Below are 25,810 nucleotides of genomic sequence, written 5' to 3' on the forward strand. Positions count from 1 at the left end.
TGGTCGTACGGAAGACTCTGTCTGGGTTGAATCATCTCCACAGGAATCTGCTTGTGTCTGTTTCTAAACAAACTCTGCTTCTCGAGAAGTACAGTATATAGGCTATAATGAACTCTCGCTCGGGATATAAATATGTTGATAAAGGTGTGTTTTAAACACTGCTGGGAATCCGCTCGGTTGTTGCAAACGAAATTCTGCTAGAACAACTGACGAGCCCGTGACGACTTCAAAAGAGTCCTTGCTAGGAACATGTGACGGCCTGGCAGTCCGTTTAGAAAAAAAATAAAGAACGCCCAGAAGAACCAAGTATAGTATATAGAATGTTGGAGAAGAGGCGCACAAAATTTGGGCCCACAAATAACAAACTTATAACGAATTTTTGAATTTTAAGCTGGAAATGTGCTGGGGAACAGGCGCAGCAAGAGCTGCGTTATTTGGAAAGGGCGCAGCAAGTGCTGCATCGTTTCCTGAGTTTGTCCCTGTCTGAGTAAAAACACGATAAATCGTGTGTTTATTTCATAATTTCAAAACACAAAACCTTCTCAAATTATCTCGAATTCCAACCAAAACTCGTCAAAACTTGATCAATTTGTGCCATAAATCATGACTAATCGAGGTATGTATCTTATCCTTGCTTTAAATTTGCATTTTTGATTGAATTAGGGCCGAAAATTAGGGTTCCTTCCCCTTTAAATGTCGAAAAATTGGGGGTTTTGCCTCTAATGGATTTGTTTGATAAAATTGATATTAGAAATGGATAATTGGCATTATTAGGAACATAACCATGTATTCTTATTGCATTTTCGTCAAGTATTGAGCATTTGGCAAAAAATGAGACGGTTTCTCAGCTGTTTCGCAAATTGCTTCGAAAATGCCCTTAGGATTGTCCATTTTTGATGAAACTTGGTGTTTTGGAACCCTTGTGTAATGGGTAAACTTGATATCATGTCGAATTTTCGATTTGCGATAACTCTTTCAGGACACTTTTTAGGGCATAATCGCTATTATAGCGAAATGCTGCCGAAATTTCGACTCAAACCCGCAACTAGGCTTGAATTTAAACTTGACTTACCCCAACCTTCCACAAGTGTGGCCGGGTTTTGGAAGAAAGGGCCAAAGATGGCCGGAAATCCTTCTTTTAGGGCTTGAAAACGCTTGAAACGAACTCGAATTAGCTTGTCATGGCTTGACACGGCCTTGTCTACCTTGATTTTGCAGGTGACATGCCTTCTACGTCGGGGAGGGCCCCCATTGACGTGGACTTCGACCCTTCTCTTTCTCTCATGGGTGGTGATGTGACTCATATTTGCGCACATTTAGTCCCTCAATTGAGCCTATTTTGCATATTATTATAACGTTCCATATCCATTTTATCCGTCAAATGCTTCCTATCTTGCTTTCCTAGTGCATTTCGTATATTTTATAGGAAATAAGACAATTAGGCGGAAAATCCCGTCTCTCGTGCTTATTTGGAAGGTCATTGATGATATTGGGTGAAAGAAGAAGAGGCAAGAACAAAGATTAACAACACAATAATAAGAAGTATGCGGAAGGAGAAGTAAAACGCATTCTAAAGGACAATCCGAGCGTCCTAGCATGAAGACGCCCGTCGCCCCCTCACACAATCCGAGCGTCCCGATGGTTGATCCGCTCGTCTCCCCTGCCCAGAATCCGAGCGTCTCCCTCCCCGGCACGAACGGACAGTGACACCTTCAGCACAATATGCTCATCTCCTCGAGGATACTTGCATTTCCCTACTTTAGGACTTTGCATTGTTAATTACTAATTTATCCTTACTTAACCTAATGATGTACCACTATATATACCCCATTTTGTAATAATCAAAGGAGGATGGATTACATTACATTACATTAGATAGTAGGAAGCTCTCTTAGGTTAGGAGTAGATTAGAATAGATTACTCTTTAATCTTTCCACAAATCACACATTAATCTTTCCTTAATTATTGTTCAAGTCTATTACTTTTGGGTAATTGAAGATTATTGGGAGATTGACAACCTTACATCAATCAATCAAGTTCTCTTCTTTTATTCTTTGCTTTATATTTGGATCATTCCTAAGTTGGTACAATTCCTTTACTCTTTACTCTTTATTGTTTATTTCCTCATTCTCTTATCATGTTTATACTTGTTGTAATGATCGACGCCATTGATGACATGTTTCCCATGATAATGAGTGAGTAGTCTTTTAGCTAGGATTAATGGTAAATTAAGGGAAACCAACATGGGGAATGATTCATGCTTAATCTAATATGTTCACATAATTTATTTGCTTGCTTGTTATGATTTCAACTTATGCACATGTTATGTTTGATGAAATGCGAGCCTATGAATCCTTACATTTTTTACCCATAACTTATCTTTTTAATGAGGCTTGTAAGACATAAACCAACTCGAGCCTCATTAGACCATGCATAGAGTTGAATAGGAAGGACTAAGTCAACTTGTAGGTGTTGTACAATCTAATTGATTCGGCTCCTGGACCCAAACCTTCTTAGGGATTGTAAGATATACACTAACTCGATCCCATCTCAATAATAAGTGCTTGCTATTTAATTGAGAACATGTTTGTATGATCAAATCCCATAACTCCCCTATGAACCCACGATATCCTAGCACTTTTAGTCATTTGTTTACATCTCTTGATTTATTGCTTGCTTTACTTTATTGCTTTCATTAGTTTAGAACACAACTATAAACCCCAACAATTGTGACATTAGCATAAATTGAGATAGATAGACTTAGAACCCAAAGCACACCGTCCCATGGATCGACCTCGACTTAACCACTAACTAGTTGTTTGTTGAGATTTATAAATGTATTTTATTGGGAGACACGACGACATCTTAGTCAAAATGGCGCCGTTGATTGCGGAACGGTGTTATGTGATTAAGTTCTTGCTTGTTTGTCTATTTTTATTTGTGCTTTAATCTTGAGGAACTTGTTCCTCAAGGTTCGTTCTTACCATCTTGGTGTAGTTTCCTTGGTTGTAGTTGTTTCCTTGTCTTAGCTATGATGGCTCAAGACTTGACATATGAAGTATGCGGTGGATCTTTTGAGTATGACTATGGGTATGGGGAGTTTGAGGAGCAAGTCAACACAAACCTACCTTACAACTCATACAATAAAAATCCTAACTACTACCCCAAATTTTCCCACCAAAATCACCACATCCAATATTCACAACAACCACCCACCCAATACCCACTTCATAACGAATTTCAATTGCCACAATACAACCACTTTCACACCCACCCACAACAAGAAAATGAACCCATTCAAAATGTGATTCTCCAAATGATGGGAGATCAACAAAACTTCTTCAAACAAATGATAAAGGAGAGCCAAAAGAGGTACAATGTTCTCCAAGGCATTATTACCCAATGTGAGGAATTGGAGATTCAAATTGCCCAAATAAAAGAAGCCCAAGCAACCACTCCCTACCCTCCCTTAGACATTGATCATGAATGTGAGTTTGAAGTAGTGACCTTTGATATGGAATATGAGAGGTGGGAAGAGCCAATCTCCTTGAGCTCTTGTGAGTATGAAAGTGTTGTGTTCAATGAAGAAGACATGAGGTTGAGTAAGCCAAATACTCTTAGCCTTTGTGAGTATGAGGGTGTGTCCTTTGATGTGAACATTGAGGTGTTGGAGAAAGAGTTGAATGAAATCCCCATCCATGATTCTTATAAAGATAGCTATGATGATAAAATCGTGTTTTGCAAGAACCCATGGGATAATAAAGCAGAAGTTTGTGAGGTTACTCTACTTGAGGAGCCTATCCTTGAGAAATTTGAGATATCTTATCATGAAGAAGAAGAATGTCCCTTCCCTATTGCCTATGAAGACTATTTTACACCCACTATGGAACCTATGATTGTTGAAGACGATATGGTGGATCTCCTCCAAAAGGTCAAAACATCATACAAAGGGTACTTGGTGGAAAATCTCAAGAAGAAACTTGCAAATGAAGCTACTTGTGAAAATTTGGCATCTACAATTCCAATTTCTAAAGAACCCGATCATCAATATCATGAGAATTCTCCTTCTACTTTGGAAGGATTGAGTAATCAAAATGCTATCATCATCACCAAAATTGAAGAGGAAGGTGGTAAGTGGAAGTCTACGGACCAATATGAACCATACTTCATACCTTATGTTGACAAGGATCATGGGCTTGATGGTTTGAAGCATCGCAAGTACTCAAGTGCCAAAAGAGAGATGAAAAAGAAAATGAATGAAAAATTCATGTGGCCAAGCTTTGTTTTCAAGTTAAGCAAACCATACTTATGCTTATTTGGGGCTTGTTCACAAGCTTTTTATCTCCTTATAAGAGCCTTGAGCTCTATGGACAAAGAATTCCGACAATTTGAATTAGTTTGGTGGAGTCCTATCTCAAACCACCATTTGTAAGATATTTCTTAAACCTTTGCATTGTATAATATTGTACATTTTCACACTTTTACTTAAAATTTCTTGCATGAGAGTAGTGAGAGAGGGTTTCTTACCCATTTATTGAGCATAATTTCAGAAAAAAATAAGGAGGAATAACAAAAAGGTGCAAGGGTATAATCTTTGAAAGAAAAGAATAGGAAAGCAAGGAAAACGGCACGGGACGCTCGTCCTAAGGACAAGCCGCTCGTCCTCAGCCTCTTCATGGGAATTGTTTGGTCCTGACTTGAAATTCGAGCGGATTACTAAACAAGACGCTCGTCCTAGTGAAGACGCTCGTATCAGGGGAAGGACGCTCGTCCTGTATGGCAGCTTGAAAACAATTTTGCACTGGAAGAGAATCCGAGCGGATTCTGAGTAAGACGCTCGTCCTGCTCAAGCCGCTTGTCCCAAGAACGAAACGCTCGTCCTATCCCAGCATCAGCAGAGGCAGAATCACTGGAACAGAATCTGAGCGGATTCTTTCCAAGACGCTCGGATCCCTGCTGAAAGACGCTCGTCCCGACTACCAGTACGCTCGGATTCTTTTGAAGCCTCGTGAAATCCGCCAAAGCCCGACCCTCAACCGCTCGTCCCACACTCCTTTTCTATATAAACACCCCCACCATCCCTCATTTCCTTACATTATCAAAACCTAAATCTCATATCTTCATCTCCCAAACACTCCCATCACAAAAATCAACCAAACCCTAACTCTCCCAAATCAAAATGATGAACCTCAAGGGAAAAGCCAAGAAGCTCGTTGAGTCCACAACCAAGAAGCGTAAGGGCTCCTCTTCATCCGCTCAAGGAGGGGTGCCGCCAAGAAGCAATCACATTGTGATGATCGGAGGGGTGGAGCAACTTGAATACTTTCCGGAGGTGATATTCACATCCAATGAGCACCGTAATAAGTTCGTCACATTGCTAGGTAAGCATTTTGAGCCAACTCAATTCATTGATACCAAAGTGCTAGAGGTCCTAGGTATAAGGTACCATACCAAAATGTTCTTTGATGGTTTGGGGCTTGGAAAACTATTCTATGCCCACGAAGAGACCTACCTTAGCCTTACCCTGGAATTCTTGAGTAGCCTCCGCATCGTCACAAACACGCAAAGAACAAAGATTAACAACACAATAATAAGAAGTATGCGGAAGGAGAAGTAAAACGCATTCTAAAGGACAATCCGAGCGTCCTAGCATGAAGACGCCCGTCGCCCCCTCACACAATCCGAGCGTCCCGATGGTTGATCCGCTCGTCTCCCCTGCCCAGAATCCGAGCGTCTCCCTCCCCGGCACGAACGGACAGTGACACCTTCAGCACAATATGCTCATCTCCTCGAGGATACTTGCATTTCCCTACTTTAGGACTTTGCATTGTTAATTACTAATTTATCCTTACTTAACCTAATGATGTACCACTATATATACCCCATTTTGTAATAATCAAAGGAGGATGGATTACATTACATTACATTAGATAGTAGGAAGCTCTCTTAGGTTAGGAGTAGATTAGAATAGATTACTCTTTAATCTTTCCACAAATCACACATTAATCTTTCCTTAATTATTGTTCAAGTCTATTACTTTTGGGTAATTGAAGATTATTGGGAGATTGACAACCTTACATCAATCAATCAAGTTCTCTTCTTTTATTCTTTGCTTTATATTTGGATCATTCCTAAGTTGGTACAATTCCTTTACTCTTTACTCTTTATTGTTTATTTCCTCATTCTCTTATCATGTTTATACTTGTTGTAATGATCGACGCCATTGATGACATGTTTCCCATGATAATGAGTGAGTAGTCTTTTAGCTAGGATTAATGGTAAATTAAGGGAAACCAACATGGGGAATGATTCATGCTTAATCTAATATGTTCACATAATTTATTTGCTTGCTTGTTATGATTTCAACTTATGCACATGTTATGTTTGATGAAATGCGAGCCTATGAATCCTTACATTTTTTACCCATAACTTATCTTTTTAATGAGGCTTGTAAGACATAAACCAACTCGAGCCTCATTAGACCATGCATAGAGTTGAATAGGAAGGACTAAGTCAACTTGTAGGTGTTGTACAATCTAATTGATTCGGCTCCTGGACCCAAACCTTCTTAGGGATTGTAAGATATACACTAACTCGATCCCATCTCAATAATAAGTGCTTGCTATTTAATTGAGAACATGTTTGTATGATCAAATCCCATAATTCCCCTATGAACCCACGATATCCTAGCACTTTTAGTCATTTGTTTACATCTCTTGATTTATTGCTTGCTTTACTTTATTGCTTTCATTAGTTTAGAACACAACTATAAACCCCAACAATTGTGACACTAGCATAAATTGAGATAGATAGACTTAGAACCCAAAGCACACCGTCCCATGGATCGACCTCGACTTAACCACTAACTAGTTGTTTGTTGAGATTTATAAATGTATTTTATTGGGAGACACGACGACATCTTCCGTCAAAATGGCGCCGTTGCCGGGAACGGTGTTATGTGATTAAGTTCTTGCTTGTTTGTCTATTTTTATTTGTGCTTTAATCTTGAGGAACTTGTTCCTCAAGGTTCGTTCTTACCATCTTGGTGTAGTTTCCTTGGTTGTAGTTGTTTCCTTGTCTTAGCTATGATGGCTCAAGACTTGACATATGAAGTATGCGGTGGATCTTTTGAGTATGACTATGGGTATGGGGAGTTTGAGGAGCAAGTCAACACAAACCTACCTTACAACTCATACAATAAAAATCCTAACTACTACCCCAAATTTTCCCACCAAAATCACCACATCCAATATTCACAACAACCACCCACCCAATACCCACTTCATAACGAATTTCAATTGCCACAATACAACCACTTTCACACCCACCCACAACAAGAAAATGAACCCATTCAAAATGTGATTCTCCAAATGATGGGAGATCAACAAAACTTCTTCAAACAAATGATAAAGGAGAGCCAAAAGAGGTACAATGTTCTCCAAGGCATTATTACCCAATGTGAGGAATTGGAGATTCAAATTGCCCAAATAAAAGAAGCCCAAACAACCACTCCCTACCCTCCCTTAGACATTGATCATGAATGTGAGTTTGAAGTAGTGACCTTTGATATGGAATATGAGAGGTGGGAAGAGCCAATCTCCTTGAGCTCTTGTGAGTATGAAAGTGTTGTGTTCAATGAAGAAGACATGAGGTTGAGTAAGCCAAATACTCTTAGCCTTTGTGAGTATGAGGGTGTGTCCTTTGATGTGAACATTGAGGTGTTGGAGAAAGAGTTGAATGAAATCCCCATCCATGATTCTTATAAAGATAGCTATGATGATAAAATCGTGTTTTGCAAGAACCCATGGGATATAAAGCAGAAGTTTGTGAGGTTACTCTACTTGAGGAGCCTATCCTTGAGAAATTTGAGATATCTTATCATGAAGAAGAAGAATGTCCCTTCCCTATTACCTATGAAGACTATTTTACACCCACTATGGAACCTATGATTGTTGAAGACGATATGGTGGATCTCCTCCAAAAGGTCAAAACATCATACAAAGGGTACTTGGTGGAAAATCTCAAGAAGAAACTTGCAAATGAAGCTACTTGTGAAAATTTGGCATCTACAATTCCAATTTCTAAAGAACCCGATCATCAATATCATGAGAATTCTCCTTCTACTTTGGAAGGATTGAGTAATCAAAATGCTATCATCATCACCAAAATTGAAGAGGAAGGTGGTAAGTGGAAGTCTACGGACCAATATGAACCATACTTCATACCTTATGTTGACAAGGATCATGGGCTTGATGGTTTGAAGCATCGCAAGTACTCGAGTGCCAAAAGAGAGATGAAAAAGAAAATGAATGAAAAATTCATGTGGCCAAGCTTTGTTTTCAAGTTAAGCAAACCATACTTATGCTTATTTGGGGCTTGTTCACAAGCTTTTTATCTCCTTATAAGAGCCTTGAACTCTATGGACAAAGAATTCCGACAATTTGAATTAGTTTGGTGGAGTCCTATCTCAAACCACCATTTGTAAGATATTTCTTAAACCTTTGCATTGTATAATATTGTACATTTTCACACTTTTACTTAAAATTTCTTGCATGAGAGTAGTGAGAGAGTGTTTCTTACCCATTTATTGAGCATAATTTCAGAAAAAAATAAGGAGGAATAACAAAAAGGTGCAAGGGTATAATCTTTGAAAGAAAAGAATAGGAAAGCAAGGAAAACGGCACGGGACGCTCGTCCCAAGGACAAGCCGCTCGTCCTCAGCCTCTTCATGGGAATTTTTTGGTCCTGACTTGAAATTCGAGCGGATTACTAAACAAGACGCTCGTCCTAGTGAAGACGCTCGTATCAGGGGAAGGACGCTCGTCTGTATGGCGACTTGAAAACAATTTTGCCTTTGGAAGAGAATCCGAGCGGATTCGAGTAAGACGCTCGTCTGCTCAAGCCGCTTGTCCCAAGAACGAAACGCTCGTCCTATCCCAAAGATCGCGAGGCGAGAATCACCTGGAATAGAATCGAGCGGATTCTTTCCAAGACGCTCGAGATCCCTGTTTGAAAGACGCTCGTCCCGGCTACCGATGACGCTCGGATTCTTTTGAAGCCTCGTGAAATCCGCCAAAGCCCGACCCTCAACCGCTCGTCCCACACTCCTTTTCTATATAAACACCCCCACCATCCCTCATTTCCTTACATTATCAAAACCTAAATCTCATATCTTCATCTCTCAAACACTCCCATCACAAAAATCAACCAAACCCTAACTCTCCCAAATCAAAATGATGAACCTCAAGGGAAAAGCCAAGAAGCTCGTTGAGTCCACAACCAAGAAGCGTAAGGGCTCCTCTTCATCCGCTCAAGGAGGGGTGCCGCCAAGAAGCAATCACATTGTGATGATCGGAGGGGTGGAGCAACTTGAATACTTTCCGGAGGTGATATTCACATCCAATGAGCACCGTAATAAGTTCGTCACATTGCTAGGTAAGCATTTTGAGCCAACTCAATTCATTGATACCAAAGTGCTAGAGGTCCTAGGTATAAGGTACCATACCAAAATGTTCTTTGATGGTTTGGGGCTTGGAAAACTATTCTATGCCCACGAAGAGACCTACCTTAGCCTTACCCTGGAATTCTTGAGTAGCCTCCGCATCGTCACAAACACGCAAAGAACCGTTTGCATGGAATTCCAATTGTGCAATCACGACCATAGATTAACCCTCAACCAATTTGCAAGTATTTTTGGTCATGTTGTGCCAACGGAAAACACCGACAAACCCGCTGACTTTGATGTGGATCAAGTTTGGAGGGCTATTTTTGGGAGGGACTTCAGACATTTGAAACAATGCTACACCTTCGCAATTCAACATCCGGTGATTTGAATCACCGAACGCTTCATTGCCGGCACTATTAATGGAAGATTTGAGCAAGATAGGTTCACTCTCCTTCATTTGACCTTTCTAGAGTCCTATCTAAATGTTTGGGGGACAAGGCCCTATAACTTCAACGCCCCCCTTGAGATGCTCACAAGGTTCTTCGACTTTGCTCAAGGGAGCTCCCAAATCAAGACCTTCGTGATGGGAGGTATAATTACAATATTGGCTAATGATCTTTGTCCCAGGTTTAACAATCATGGGGCTTATGTGAGACTTGAGGGTAGCACTTTAATTGATGAGGAAGTCGTCTTCAACCACCACCGGTGGTGTACCTACACTCAAACCGGGAGTGTAGAGTGGTTTACAAAAGGGTGTTCCTCTATTGTTCTTACGGGGTGGAATGTACCCGCCGCTACCGACCCGAGGTTGAGCCGGTATTCACCTACGCCGAGCTACCTCCTCGACATTGAAATCTACCCCAACCCGCCTCAAAGAGAAGAAGCACCCTGCCAACCTCAACAACCTCGTGGGATGCCGGTAAGGGGCAATGCCCCACCATCTTATGTACCCATCCCACCATACCCCACTACTCATGTGCCGTTCACACCACAAGTCCCCAATGCTCCGAACATGAATGATTTGATGGAGCTTATGAAGAAAGTTGATCCTGGAGTATACGATGGGAGGTTCGACAACTATTTGGCCCTTTATCCTCAATACTACCAAATGGCACAACAAGGGTATATCGACCCTAATGGCCCTCGTCCATCTTGGGCTCAACCGCACTTTTTATTCCCTAATCAAGGGAACCAAGACGGGAACTTTGGCGGTCAAGGTGGGAGATACTTTGGTCAAGAAGGATATGACCAAGGAGGTTCTAGCGGGTATAGATACCGCGATGATGGTGATGATGACGAATGAGAGATGCCTACCACACGATCTCCAATTGTATGATACTCTTCTCTCCCTATCTCTTATATATAGTTGCATTGCATTCTAAATTACATTGCATTTAGTTTAAGCTTTGCTTACATTTGTATTATATTTCATATTGCATTAGTTAGTTCATATAGTATAGTTTGCATTGTAGTATATCTCACATGTCTCATATAGTATAGCTTTGAAAATGTTCAAAAGAAAATTCAAAAAGTTGAAATTGTCAAGTGTTGAAATGCCAAACATCAAAAGAAATGGCAAAGAAATGTTCTCAAAATGCCACAAGAAATTGGGGGGAAAACAACAACAAAAGCAAGCTCGCATATTAAACTCAAATACAAATGATCCCTTTATCCATCGAATCCACTTTTGTGCATGGTTGAGAGGGGACGACCCTTCTTCTTGTCTAGGCAAGAAGGGGAATTCCGCGATCCTCCAGTGTTTCTAACACCATAGGCAGTCTACTCTTGACGAAAGCATTTAACAATTGAGAACAAAGGTACCCTTTCTTGACACAACTTGGAGGTGATTTATTGGTATCCTTCTAGGCTTAGTAGTTTGAATAAACCATATATATGAAGGAGTGTATACCTTTAGATTATTTCCCTTATAGATAATGACCCAACCTCATTTCTCCTACACTATAAATAGTGCTTAAATCGGTTTGGGGAGGTTTGATCATAGGTGAAGAACATGCATCATCTAGTGTAGTTTAGATTGCATTCATTAGTTATATATGTCATATAGAATTGCATTTAGTTAGAGCATGCATTCATTCATATCACTGCATTTATTTCCATAAATTCAAAAATCCAAAAACATGTATTCCTTTTTCATTCCTACTCCTACATGTACATCGAGGACAATGTCCAAAATAAAGTGGGGGATGAGAATTTATATTCCAAAAACACATAAAAATTGAATTTTTTTGAAAAATACAAAAACATGTCTTTTTGTTTCATAAACATAAAAACCATAAAAATTTGAAAATTTGAAAAAACCCAAAAACATGTTCATTTCCTTTGTAGTGTAGTCTTGTATATATTGTTTGTATATATTGTGTTTGTTTATCCTTTTCACATTGACCGACTACGCCACATCCGAGACATGAGGATATTGAAGACCGCATGGTATGATCTTTCCAATCTCCTTTTTTCCTCTTTAGGTTAATGACTATGTGGCTTTATTTTGATTGATGCGGTATAAACAATGTGATTATAGGATTGCATTTAGTTTATTTGGCATACTAGTTGGTAGAAGCATATGCATTAGGTTGTATAAATGTTAGTTGCATCATGGCATATAGTTGCATTTAGGAAAAATTTTGTGAAACCGTCTATTTGGGAAGCTTGAAAAGTGTATATAAGGACCTTGTAGATACTTTTTCTTCTTAAGACTTTGTTTGTTAGAATGCTTGTAAAACACCCTAGGATGTGTCATGCTAGTATCCTTTGACCCATGGATTAAGGCCTAGTCAAGAGCACCTTGTGGTGTGATAACTCCTTGGCTACCGTTTATTCCAAGGTGACCCTTGAAACCATGCAACCATCATCCATGTTCTACCACATTTTGTCATCAAAGGGAATGGGCACAAAAATTGTTCAAAATTTGAGTTCAAGAAATGAAAAGAAAAGAAAAAGTTTGCAATTGCATCAAAAGAAAAGAGGAGTAACAAAAATAGACTCCTAATGCTTCAAAAATAAGCACCCTCCCTAAAAATGGGGTAGCTTTGAAAATGTTCAAAAGAAAATTCAAAAAGTTGAAATTGTCAAGTGTTGAAATGCCAAACATCAAAAGAAATGGCAAAGAAATGTTCTCAAAATGCCACAAGAAATTGGGGGGAAAACAACAACAAAAGCAAGCTCGCATATTAAACTCAAATACAAATGATCCCTTTATCCATCGAATCCACTTTTGTGCATGGTAGAGAGGGGACGACCCTTCTTCTTGTCTAGGCAAGAAGGGGAATTCCGCGATCCTCCAGTGTTTCTAACACCATAGGCAGTCTACTCTTGACGAAAGCATTTAACAATTGAGGACAAAGGTACCCTTGCTTGACACAACTTGGAGGTGATTTATTGGTATCCTTCTAGGCTTAGTAGTTTGAATAAACCATATATATGAAGGAGTGTATACCCTTAGATTATTTCCCTTATAGATAATTTCCGCCACTTAGATGAGGAAAGTGGCTATTCATTTTTGTAGATGCATCCATTACTTGTTTTGTGTGCTTTAATGCTTGGATGTGTCGCCATTTTGGCAAGCCCCACCTTGCCTTGCAAGAAGGCATCCTACCTCATAGTTGTCTTGTTGTGAGTTTAAGGGGCGGAGTAAGACCCGCTAATTGTCTCACATCGGTTATAATATTAGGATAGTTTAAATAAAGGTCTAGTTCTAGTCATCTCTTTACTCGGGAGGAGTAAAGGTTCAGTTTGGGGATATTTGATGTGACTCATATTTGCGCACATTTAGTCCCTCAATTGAGCCTATTTTGCATATTATTATAACGTTCCATAGCCATTTTATCCGTCAAATGCTTCCTATCTTGCTTTCCTAGTGCATTTCGTATATTTTATAGGAAAGAAGACAATTAGGCGGAAAATGTCGTCTCTCGTGCTTATTTGGAAGGTCATTGATGATATTGAGTGAAAGAAGGAGAGGTAAGAACAAAGATTAACAACACAAGAATAAGAAGTATGCGGAAGGAGAAGTAAAACGCATTCTGAAGGACAATCCGAGCGTCCTAGCATGAAGACGCCCGTCGCCCCCTCACACAATCCGAGCGTCCCGATGGTTGATCCGCTCGTCTCCCCTGCCCAGAATCCAAGCGTCTCCCTCCTCGGCACGAACGGACAGTGACACCTTCAGCACAATATACTCATCTCCTCGAGGATACTTGCATTTCCCTACTTTAGGACCTTGCATTGTTAATTACTAATTTATCCTTACTTAACCTAATGATGTACCACTATATATACCCCATTTTGTAATAATCAAAGGAGGATGGATTACATTACATTACATTAGATAGTAGGAAGCTCTCTTAGGTTAGGAGTAGATTAGAATAGATTACTCTTTAATCTTTCCACAAATCACACATTAATCTTTCCGTAATTATTGTTCAAAGTTCATTATTGGGTAATTAGAATATTATTGGGTTATTATTGGGAGATTGACAACCTTCCATCAATCAATCAAGTTATCTTCTTTTATTCTTTGCTTTATATTTGGATCATTCCTAAGTTGGTACAATTTCTTTACTCTTTACTCTTTATTGTTTATTTCCTCATTCTCTTATCATGTTTATACTTGTTGTAATGATCGACACCATTGATGACATATTTCCCATGATAATGAGTGAGTAGTCTTTTAGCTAGGATTAATGGGAAATTAAAGTAAACCAACACGGTGAATGATTCATGCTTAATCTAATATGTTCACATAATTTATTTGCTTGCTTGTTATGATTTCAACTTATGCACATGTTATGTTTGATGAAATGCGAGCCTATGAATCCTTGCATTTTTTACCCATCACTTATCTTTTCAATGAGGCTTTTAAGACATAAACCAACTCGAGCCTCATTAGACCATACATAGAGTTGAATAGGAAGGACTAAGTCGACTTGTAGGTGTTGTACAATCTAATCGATTCGGCTCCGGGACCCAAACCTTCTTAGGGATTGTAAGATATACACTAACTCGATCCCATCACAATAATAAGTGTTTGCTATTTAATTGAGAATATGTTTGTATGATCAACTCTCATGATTCCCCTATGAACCCACGATATCCTAGCACTTTTAGTCATTTGTTTAAATCTCTTGATTTATTGCTTGCTTTACTTTATTGCTTTCATTAGTTTAGAACACAACTACAAACCCCAAGATTTTTGACACTAGCATAAATTGAGATAGATAGACTTAGAACCCAAAGCACACCGTCCCATGGATCGACCTCGACTTAACCACTAACTAGTAGTTTGTTGAGAATTATAAATGTGTTTGATTGGGAGACACGACGACATCTTCCGTCAGGTGGCGAGAGATGTGGGGTAATATCCGTATAAGACCCTTTAAATTTAGGACTATAACGTAAATTTAACATGTGAAATATGGTCATAAACGAAATACAACAGTAAAACGATAAAGATTAAGAATCAACCTCGGGTCCTTTGATGCACGGCGTAAAGAACAGAAATCAACAGAGATTTCCTCCTAATTGTTGCACCCAAGACCGTCTGAGACTATGCCCTTGTGCTAGAAATGCTTTCTAATTGACTTGCAATATAGAGAAAGCTCTTGTGAGGTTTTACGATGTGAGATCTAGGAATTTCAGAGAAAAATGTTCCGAAACCCTAATTTCTGTAGAAATGAAATTGTCTAGGTCAAAAGGAGAGGGAGTCTCTCCTTTTGTTTGGTTTGGCCAACCGAGGGTTTGCATGGGGAAGTGGGCTTCCACTTCCTCTTAATTTTACCTCGTGGACCGGCTCGAAGAATGCTAAATGTATATGACGCGGTTTATTATAAATCGTCATTGGTTATCGGCTATTAAAATGTCAACTAATAATACGGATTAGTTGAAACATTAATACATGTCCGACAAAGACGATATTGTATAATTATATTCAATATACATTTAATTAAATATAAAACGCTTATATTCAATTTACGAATTAACTGCTTAATTCGCCTTAGCCATTATTATTTAATCCGTATTAAATAACATATCTCAACATCACATTTTGACTTATTATTAGTCAAATAACTCGGACTAACTGGTTAGTCAAAATTGGCATCAACATGTTTGTATTTTCATCTTGTCACATCTCTCAAACGTATCCTATAGGTGTGACTTTTAGGGACCAGTTGATCACCGCCATCTGTATGACAATAACGTCAAACTTATCTAGCAAGCCAACCGTTATTGATAAACGTGGATCAACTGATAATAATACCAAAAGTATACCCTTTGATCCTTTTAGAGATTTATAAGTCCTTGCACTAACTGTTAAGGACACCAACCCCAACAAGAGACAGGAGGAAATCCTTGAGGAGGAGGTTGAGGAGGTCCTGAGGAGGGCCAACGTGGGGCGAGGCGGTCGCCAGCTGGTGGGTGCACCCGAGTAGGCCGAGAAATGGGATGGTAAACATCTCATTTGCGTGGCAGAGAGCCACCTGTCTTACAGGACGGCGAGGAGTTTGGTTAGTTTCGAACTTGTCATTTCCTATTACCTTTCCTATTCGCTTGCCGTTTCGTTTCTCATTCGTTCTATGCTAAAGATATCTTTTGAATTGAATTGATGCAGGATGCCGGGAACATGAGGTCCTTTTCCGGCTACACGACGATGATGGAGGCTTTCGAGAGACTGATGGAGGAGGAGAAGGCCATCGTCGAGCTGGGAGCCTTTGGGGCTTTGGTCGGAGCTTGGAGGGTGATTAAGGAAAGGAAGTTTCGGGCTAACCTTTGCCTGATTCGAGCTTTCCTTGATCGGTACTGGGACACGACCTCGACTTTCCATATGCCTTTTGGAGAGGTCGGGTCACTTTGGAGGACTACGACATGATCTCAGGTCTGCCGTGTGGAGACGAGACTTTGGTGTGGCCGTTGACGGCCATGAGAGTAGACTCGGACGAGGCGAGGAGGCTGATCGGCTGGAACCTAGCGGCGGGGGCTGCCAGCGTTCCCGGGTTGGTGCCGAGTTCTTACGTCAGGGACTAATTTGCGGGTATGACCCCGGCGAGTGATAAGGCTAAAGTCGTATCACCAATATCCAAATAAATCTATCTCATTACTAACAAAATAGATAGTGGTAAGACAGGTATCGAATCCACAGGGAGGCGATATAATCAGTTTGCTAATATTTAGATCATCTGAAGGTAACCGTTTTCTTGGGGGTTTTGGTTTGTTTGTTATCTATCAACTAAATAGCAAGTAAATAAGAGGTGTATAACAATAATATTAAAGGTCTAGGATTTCCGGTTCACTAGGTCAATTATATGGGGCTTCTTAATCAATTGCTAGGTCAATCGAATTATTATCTAAGGTCACAAGATTGATAAATTCTATTATGTCCTTTAGATCAAATCTAACATGCAATCGCTATTATTAGACACAATCTATTTGATTATCGCAACCTATATTAATTCTAACCCTGTCGGTGAGAGTATTAATTCGCTACACTAATTATCAATTTAGGTCTAAATCAATTAATTAGAATAAGAACAATAATCGAACGATAATTCATCTGATATTACTAGCAATCAATTAATATTCCCCTTTCTAATCAACTTAGATCCCCTTCATCCTAGATGAAGAATTTAGCTATTCATGTTGAATCTAACAATAACAATAACTATGATTGAAAATATGATTAAAGATATGAAATAACAAGTAATTGAAAGCATAAAACTTGAATGAATTAATTAACGAGGAATGATTAGTACCGTAGTAATCAACAAGGAAAGATTAAGAGCAAAGTATGAAAGCTAAAGCAAGTTTCCAGCCGTCCAAAAGTGATAAAAAGCATGACCTAATAAATCCTACGAGTTTAGAATTTATATTACAATAACACGTGTTTTAGAAAATTACGGAAATTAATCCATCAAAGAGGATCCTCGATCGAGCCTGGGGCTACTCGATCGAGGACGATTACTCGATCGAGCCTTCTTGGACTCGATCGAGGAACCAATATCCCAGCTCATTCTCTTCTTTCCTTCTCTTCTTATCTTTAAGTCCCTTCGTTTCTCGTGCCATGCTTCGTGTATTCCACTATGACATATCCGCAATGCTCATCTTAGCTCGATTCACCTCGTAATGCGTCATTTCTGCATTAAAACATAAAATAGCGGCAGTATCGATAATTCACTATTAAAGGGCATATAAATGACATAAAGGCACGAAAACGATATATAAAACATCATGAAAGGATTTATAAAAGTGTATGTAAAAGTGATACATCAAACTCCCCCAAACCAAACCTTTGCTTGACCTCAAGCAAAGCAGTCAAACCATACAAAAGACAAACATACAAATGGTGAATGAATAACTCAGAGCAAATGTCAAGGCACATACAAATCCCAGCTATCCATAACTATAACAAAGTAATGACCAAAAATTGTGCCGATAAAACAAATTCAAAGGCACGGGTAATAGATTAACGTAACTCAACTCAAGATGTGATATGATACCGAGACTCAGCCAAATACTTTTCAACCTTGTAAGACAATTAAGTTGGATTCTCGCGGTTTCACTCATGCACTCATAAGGGGTGAGATATATGTAAGATAGAAAGAATAAAGACACTCACTCAACTTATGAAACATGCATGCAATCTAATGTGATAGAAATTTCTCTAACTAGTACGCATTCACAATATAGACCAAGTACATGTATCAAGGACAATATGGTGGCAAATGGACAAGGGTATAGAAGTGGTTTGTGCAAAAGCACATATGGATATGTGAGGTTAAGACGGTAATCGCAGCGCTAAACCAATAACCAGATCTAATAAAAATAATTACAACCATCCAACTAGAGAAATCATCTCAACTTCGACAACATATGAGAGAATGTAAAGACTCTCCAAAAGTGCATTAGACTCTAGCATTTACCACTTATGATCTCCTAACAAAACCGATGAAATAATTCTTTTTTCTTCTCTCTTTTTTTTCTTTCTTTTTTTTTTCTTCGGAATTTTCGAATTTTTTCTTTTTTTTTTCTTTGCTTCATAATACTCTTCTTTTTTCAACATAGGAGATCAACACAATTGCTAACAAAATTAAAGCTACAACCCACACGACATAAATGTCCCAATCCCAGCCAAAGTAGCTAAAATAACATAAGACTCAAGCAACTGCGACTGTCTCGAAAAGGTAGGCAAATTCTAGAATGTAGCTATGAAATAGGATATGAAATGGCTACAAGGTTCAAACGGGCTAACAAAACAAGGTAATGTATGGCATATTTGAACAATAAGAATCGCCTTTCCTCATGTACTTAATCATATGAACGCGCAAAAAGATAAGAAACTAATGTCACACTTATGCAGTTTGATATTACACATTCCACAAGGAGACCACACTCTTTAGCCTAAATAACAAATGAGACCAGTTTGTTAATGTTCCTGGCCTAGGAAGCTCTAAAGACCTCAGAAATTTAAATGGTTTACCAACAAAATATAGTCAAATTTACTCGGCATAAGGCATATTATGACGGTCAAGACTTGAGTTAAGAGCTTTGTTTACCATAGCTAACATGTCAAAACAATGTACATGGATAACTAAATGGGATTCAAATGCAAAGACAAAGCAAATTATCATCATTGCTAAACAATTCACCAAGACTCGACCTAAAATAAATAAAAACATGTTTTTGTATTTTATAAATTTTTTAATTTTTATAGATTTTTTTTTAACACACAACAATAAATAAACACACAACAGAAATAAATACTCTCCCCCAAACCTAAATGTCACAGTGTCCTCATTGTGACGCCTACAGCATAACAATCGCCAATGTTGTTAGGATCGGGATTCTACTTTGAATCGATGGGGATGGTAGGATCGAATCGGTAGAATCGGATAGTAGAATCGTTAGATTCTACAAATTCACTAAATATAGTTTTTTATTTGGTAAAAATATATAATTGAAGATCAAAACACTTATTTATGCACAAAATATTGATAATTAATAAGTTTAGTATCATTTCATGAATATGTTTCTACAAATTACATGAAATTTGGATTTTACGATGTTATTATATAAAAATATATTTTAATATGTTTACTATAGAGTCGGATCGTAGGATCGTAAGATCGTAGAATCGTATTATGATCCTACCTCTAGAAATTTTCGAATAGATAGGATCGTAAGATTCTACAAACATGATAAATTCGTAGGATCTGGGATCAGTCAAGCATTTTTGGATTGTAAAATCGTAGAATCATAGGATCAAATCGGGATTCTGACAACAATGGCAATCACATAGAAAATCCAGCAACCTAAAGGACACCACTAACAAAGGGAAGAGGGAAAATAAGAAATACAATAAAAAATAAAAAACAAAGAAAGATAGTACCAGCTGTGTAGCAAAAGCTCCCCCAAACCAGCTGGAAAGTGAGGCATGTAGTGACCAGCTGTCACTACTGCGCTCCATCATCATCATCAAGGTTGGCTTCATCAAAGCCATCAATCTCCTCAAACATGGCCAACAACTCAGGATCCTGAACTCGACCTCCACGGCCGCTAGCACGGCCAGCTCGTCTACCACGGCCACCGCCAGTAAAAGCTGCTGTAGCAGAAGTAGAAGCTGCAAACTGGCCAAATGGCCTTCTCTGTGAAATAGGAACACCAACATCCTCTGGAAAAACACTGGTAGGCTGGTGAGGACGAACACGAGTGCAAAAGGGGCAACCCAGAGTACCATACTCCGTACTAAACTGCCCAAACTCCACAGGGGTCACACCGTAAAGGTGGAAAACACGGCTGTCATCACTAGGTGTGGTGTAGAAGCTCGGAGAAGTGCCCGTGTACTGAACCCCCCCCAGAAAGAGTAACGACCTCCATCTGCTCCCACAAACGCCGCTGAGTCAAGGCGGTGTTGATACCCTCATGAACCCTCACATCTCTCTCTCAAGGACTTGGTCAAAGTGGTAACCAAAGGAGGGAAAGGATGTAGGAGAAGGAGGAGGAGGACGGGGCTGGTAAGAACCAGGTAAGTGAGTGGCAGGTTGACGGCGTTGTCTACGACGCCCACCAGTAGTAGCTGTAGTACTAGAACCAGGTAGAGTAACCAGAAGCTCATCTGGAATCAGATAGGTGACAGGGGCAGGTCTCAGTCTAGCCGTACTCTCCTCAAGCGGTGCAATAGCTGGTAAGTGATCGTTAGGCAAAAGCATATAGAATTGACCACGCACTTTCCAATAGTGATCCGTGCCTCCGAGAACATCAATATAAGAAATACCATAGCGTAGATGATCATCATCTACCAAAGGCTGAGGGTCATCCATAGGCTCATAGGGATCATTTCCCTCAAAATCACATAAAACCCTAGCAATACGAGTAATAATGGCCCCGCAATCTAAGTCCGCATATATCCCAGTCATGCGGTTAAGGGCCTGGCAAATAAGTGCTGGTGGAGAGAACTGGAAAGTAGCTTTCTGAAAGGGGTTAAGGTAGCTAGCCAAAAACAAGACCTCTAAGGAAGAGGCCTTACTTCTATCATGCCTCCCATACAACAGATAACTCAAATACCGCAAGAAAAGCTTAAGACAAACATGCTGGACGTCAAGTAAAGACATGCAACTCACATCTACATTCGCAAAACCCGTAAACAATGGTAAATATCGAATAGCAGACAACCCAACACCATTAGATAAGTCACCATCAGTATGCTTATCTATTCCTAAAATCTCAAAAAGACGATCAAAAGTTAAGGACCGTTCAACATTAAGCAACCTGAAACGGATTAAATGGTCCCTCGGAAAATAGGCATAAGAACTCAGAAACTCAAGAGTTAAGGCACGATAAGATAGTTCGTGCAAAAGAAAGAGGCCCTGCAACCCAATCTCAACAAACATACCAAACATGATATCATCAATTTTGAAAGTTCGCAAGATTTTGCGATCAACACACCGAGTAGGATGCATAGCCTTAGACATTAACACTACAAATATGTTCCGCTGCTCCTTGTCCCGAAACTCAATAAAAGGAAATTCGTCTATCGGTAGTAATTCATCATCTTCCTCCTCGGAAGACACTACTACCTCCGTCTAACGAACGGGAGCGCGTCTCTCCCGTGGCCTTTTACTACCTTGTCCACTAGTTGACATACTTGAACAAATAAGAGCAATGAAATTCACAAATAAGCACAAAGGAGTGATTTAAATCACTAGCAAACAACTTAACACAAATTTTTATGAAAGTTTAATGATGATATGAAGGATTTGAGAGAGGAGAATGAAGAACAATGGTGGAATGAACAAAAAAACAAGAGGCGTAATGACTAAGAAATAAGAAATAATATGAGAAAAGAGGAGGAGAAACCACCGGCTTAAAACACGGAACCGGGTTCAGCAGAGGTTCCTCGATCGAGCCTACCCTCACTCGATCGAGGCACCAATTTCAAAACAAGCCAACTTTCGACATTAAAAATTGTAGTTACTCCCTTGGTTCCTCGATCGAGTCTTGACGACACTCGATCGAGAACGCTGGTTCCTCGATCGAGCCTACCTGCACTCGATCGAGGAACTAGTTGAAAGCCTCCTTTTTCGTCAAATGATAATGTAAAGCTTGAAAATCCGTCATTCGCTGCAACATACTTGAAACATATTAAATTCCCCCACCCTCACATCTCTCAATACTCATGAACAAGCGTAATTAAAGTATGATAATTAAATTAAAATCCTAAATTACAAAATATGACATTATAAATTCTAAGCTGCCTCTCGGTAGCGCTGGTTTAAGCGGTCCCGCTCGACCATATTACATCATCAGTGAGAGGAATTAATGGCAAAGAGGTCAACGGCCTCTATTAACCCAATATGAGCACCATCATAATAAATTTTCAATCGTTGCCCATTCACTGTGAAAGTCTCACCTTTGTCAGTTTGTAGTGTACCTGACCCAAATTTGTTCACTTCAACAACAGTGAATGGTCCAGACCATCTACTCCGTAGCTTACCTGGGAACAAATACAAACGAGAGTTAAATAGCAATACCTTTTCACCAATATGAAATTTCCTTTGCAAAATATGCTTGTCATGCCACTTCTTCGTTCGTTCTTTGTATACTTGAGCGCTATCATAGGCATACAGTCGAAACTCATCAAGCTCATTCAACTGCATCAATCTCTTCTCAACTACCAGTGAGGGATCCATATTAAACTCTTTTATGGCCCACATAGCCTTGTACTCAAGCTCCACAGGTAAATGGCAAGATTTGCCATAGACTAAACGGTAAGGTGATGCTCCAATCGGCGTCTTGTATGCAGTGCGGTAAGCCCATAAGGTGTCTTCAAGCTTCCGATTCCAATCTTTTCTATTCTTGCTCACTACCTTCTCAACGATTTATTTCAATTCCCTATTGGAAATCTCCACTTGTCCATTGGTTTGAGGATGATATGCTGATGTGACTCTTATTTGCGCACATTTTGCCCCCTAATTGAACCCATTTTGCATACTAATATAACATTTCATGACCATTTTATCCATCAATCCCTTCCTATTTTGCTTTCCTATTGCATTGTATATGACTTATAGGAAAGAGGACAATGAGGCGGAATTTTCGTCTCCTGTGCATAATTAGAAGGTTGATGACGACCTTAGATGGACTAGTATGAAGAAGAGGCAAGAACGACGACTGACAAAGCAAGAATAAGGAGTATGCAAAGGCTTTATAATCACACTGTGCAATAACCCGAGCGTCTTAGGCACAAGACGAGCGGATCCTCCTCTCGTGATCTGAGCGTCCCTTGCAGAGGATGAGCGTCTTCTCCCCTCACAATCCGAGCATCTCCTCTCCTGGTCTGAGCAAATCGTGGCAGCACTAGCGTGATATGCTCATCTCCTCGCAAGACTTGCATTTCCCTACTTTAAAACTTAGCATTGTTATTTACTAATCTATCCTTAACCTAATGATGTACTACTATATATACCCCATTTGTAATAATTAAAAAACAAGGAGTCCAATTAGACACCAAGTATTCTTAACTTAGATCAATTTTCCTTAGATTAGATTAAGCCTTCATTAGAAGTAGACTAGAATAGATTACTCTTGAATCTCTCCACAAATCACACATTAATCTTTCCTTAATTATTATTCAAAGTTCATTATTGGGTAATTAGAAGATTATTGGGTTATTATTGGAGAATTGACAACTCTTCATCAATCATTCAAGTTTTCTTCTATTATTCTTACTTTATTATTTGGAATCATCTTCATAAGTATAATTCTCTTTACCCTTGTACAATTATTGTTAATCACTTTCATTTATTCATCATGTTTTGCTTTGTTAATATGATTGACAACCTTATTAGCATGTTGAACTTGTTAATGAGTGAGTAGTCTTCTAGCTAGGATTAATGGGCAATTAAGGGAAACAAACATGGGGAATGATTCATGCTTAATCTAATATGTTTTCATAATTAAATTGCTTGCTTGTTGTGATTTCAACTAATGCACATGTTATGTTTGATGAAATGCGAGCCTATGAATCCTTGCATTTTTGCCCATCACCTATCTCTTCAATAAGGCTTGTAAGACATAAACCAACTCGAGCCTTATTAGACCTTGCATAAAGTTGAATAGGAGGAGACTAAGTCGACTTGTAGGTGTTGTACAATCTAATCGATTCGGCTCCGGGACCCAAACCTTCCTAGGGATTGTAAGATATACACTAACTCGATCCCATCACAATAATAATTGCTTGCTTACAACTTGAGAATATGTTTGTATGATCAACTCCCATAAATCCCCTATGAACCTATGATATCCTAGCACTTTTAGTCATTTGTTTACATCTCTTAATTTATTATTTATTTTACTTCATCGTTTGCATTAGTTTAGACTCGCCAACTACAAACCCAAATCAATAGTGACACTAGCATAAATTGAGATAGATAGACTTAGAACCCAAAGCACACCATCCCATGGATCGACCTCGACTTAACCACTAACTAGTTGTTTGTTGAGAATATAAATGTGTTTGATGGAGTGAACAAAGACTCGCTTCCACCATTAAAATGGCGCCGTTGCCGGGGACGGTGTTATGTGATTAAGTTCTTACTTGTTTGTCTATTTTTATTTGTGATTTAACCTTGAGGAACTTATTCCTCAACGTTCGTTTTACCGTTCTATTGTAGTTTCCATGTTTGTAGTTGTATCTTTATCTTGGTTATAATGATGACCCAAGACTTGACATATGGAGTATGTGTTGGATCTTTTGAGTATGACTATGGGTATGGGGAGTTTGAGGAGCAAGTCAACACAAACCTACCTTAGAACTCATACAATGAAAATCCTAACTACTACCCCAAATTTTCCCACCAAAATCCCCACAACCATTATCCACAACAACCACCCACCCAATACCCACTTCATAATGAATTTCAATTGCCACAATACAACCACTTTCACACCCACCCACAACAAGAAGATGAACCCATTCAAAATGTGATTCTCCAAATGATGGGAGATCAACAAATTTTCTTCAAACAAATGCTAGAGGAGAGCCAAAATAGGGACAATGTTCTTCAAGGCATTGTTACCCAAAGTGAGGAGTTGGAGATTCAAATTGCCCAAATGAAGGAAGCCGAAATAACTACCCCTCAACATTCCTTAGATCATGAATGCGAGTTTGAAGGAGTTACCTTTGATGAGAAATGGGAAGAGCCAATCTCCTTGAGCTCTTGTGAGTATGAAAATGTGGTATTTAATGAAGAAGAGATGAAGTTGAGTAAGCCAAATACTCATAGCCTTTGTGAGTATGAGGGTGTGTCCTTTGATGTGAATATCGAGATGATGGAGAAAGAGTTGTTGAAGAAAATTGAAGCCCCCATCTATGATTCTTATGAGGATAGCCATGATGACGAGATCGTGAAAGAAGCTTATGTGTTTTACAAGGACTTTTGGAATGAGGAAGAAGAAACTTGTGAGATCACTTTACTTGAGGAGCCTATCCTCGAGAAATTTGAGATACCTTACCATGAAGAGAATAAATATATCTTTCCTATTGACCATGGAGACCATTTCGCACCCACCATGGAACCTATGATTGTTGGAGATGATATGGAAGACCTTCTCCAAAAAGTCAAATCATCATATAAAAGGTACTTGGTGGAAAAGCTCAAGAACAAACTTGCGAATGAACTTACTTGTGGAAATTTGGCACCCACAATTTCAACTCCTAAGGTATCCGGTCATCAATGTTATGAGAATTCTCCTTCTACTTTGGAAGGATTGACAAATCAAAGTGCTATCATCATCACCGAACTTAAAGAAGAGGTTGGTAAATGGAAGCCTCCGGATGAAAATGAGCCATACTTCATC

The 25,810-nt window shown here is 39.2% G+C and overlaps 1 protein-coding gene across 1 annotated transcript; it reads right to left on the minus strand.

Moving 5' to 3' along the window:
• Nucleotides 1-22,254: 22,254 nt before the first annotated feature.
• On the minus strand, nt 22,255-22,641 carry LOC141619688 (uncharacterized). The gene has a single exon (XM_074436708.1). The coding sequence runs from the start codon at nt 22,639-22,641 to the stop codon at nt 22,255-22,257; it is 387 nt and encodes a 128-aa protein (XP_074292809.1).
• Nucleotides 22,642-25,810: the final 3,169 nt, after the last annotated feature.

The sequence above is a fragment of the Silene latifolia genome, chromosome X (genome assembly GCF_048544455.1).
Source record: "Silene latifolia isolate original U9 population chromosome X, ASM4854445v1, whole genome shotgun sequence".
In the NCBI taxonomy this organism is placed as follows: Eukaryota; Viridiplantae; Streptophyta; class Magnoliopsida; order Caryophyllales; family Caryophyllaceae; genus Silene; species Silene latifolia.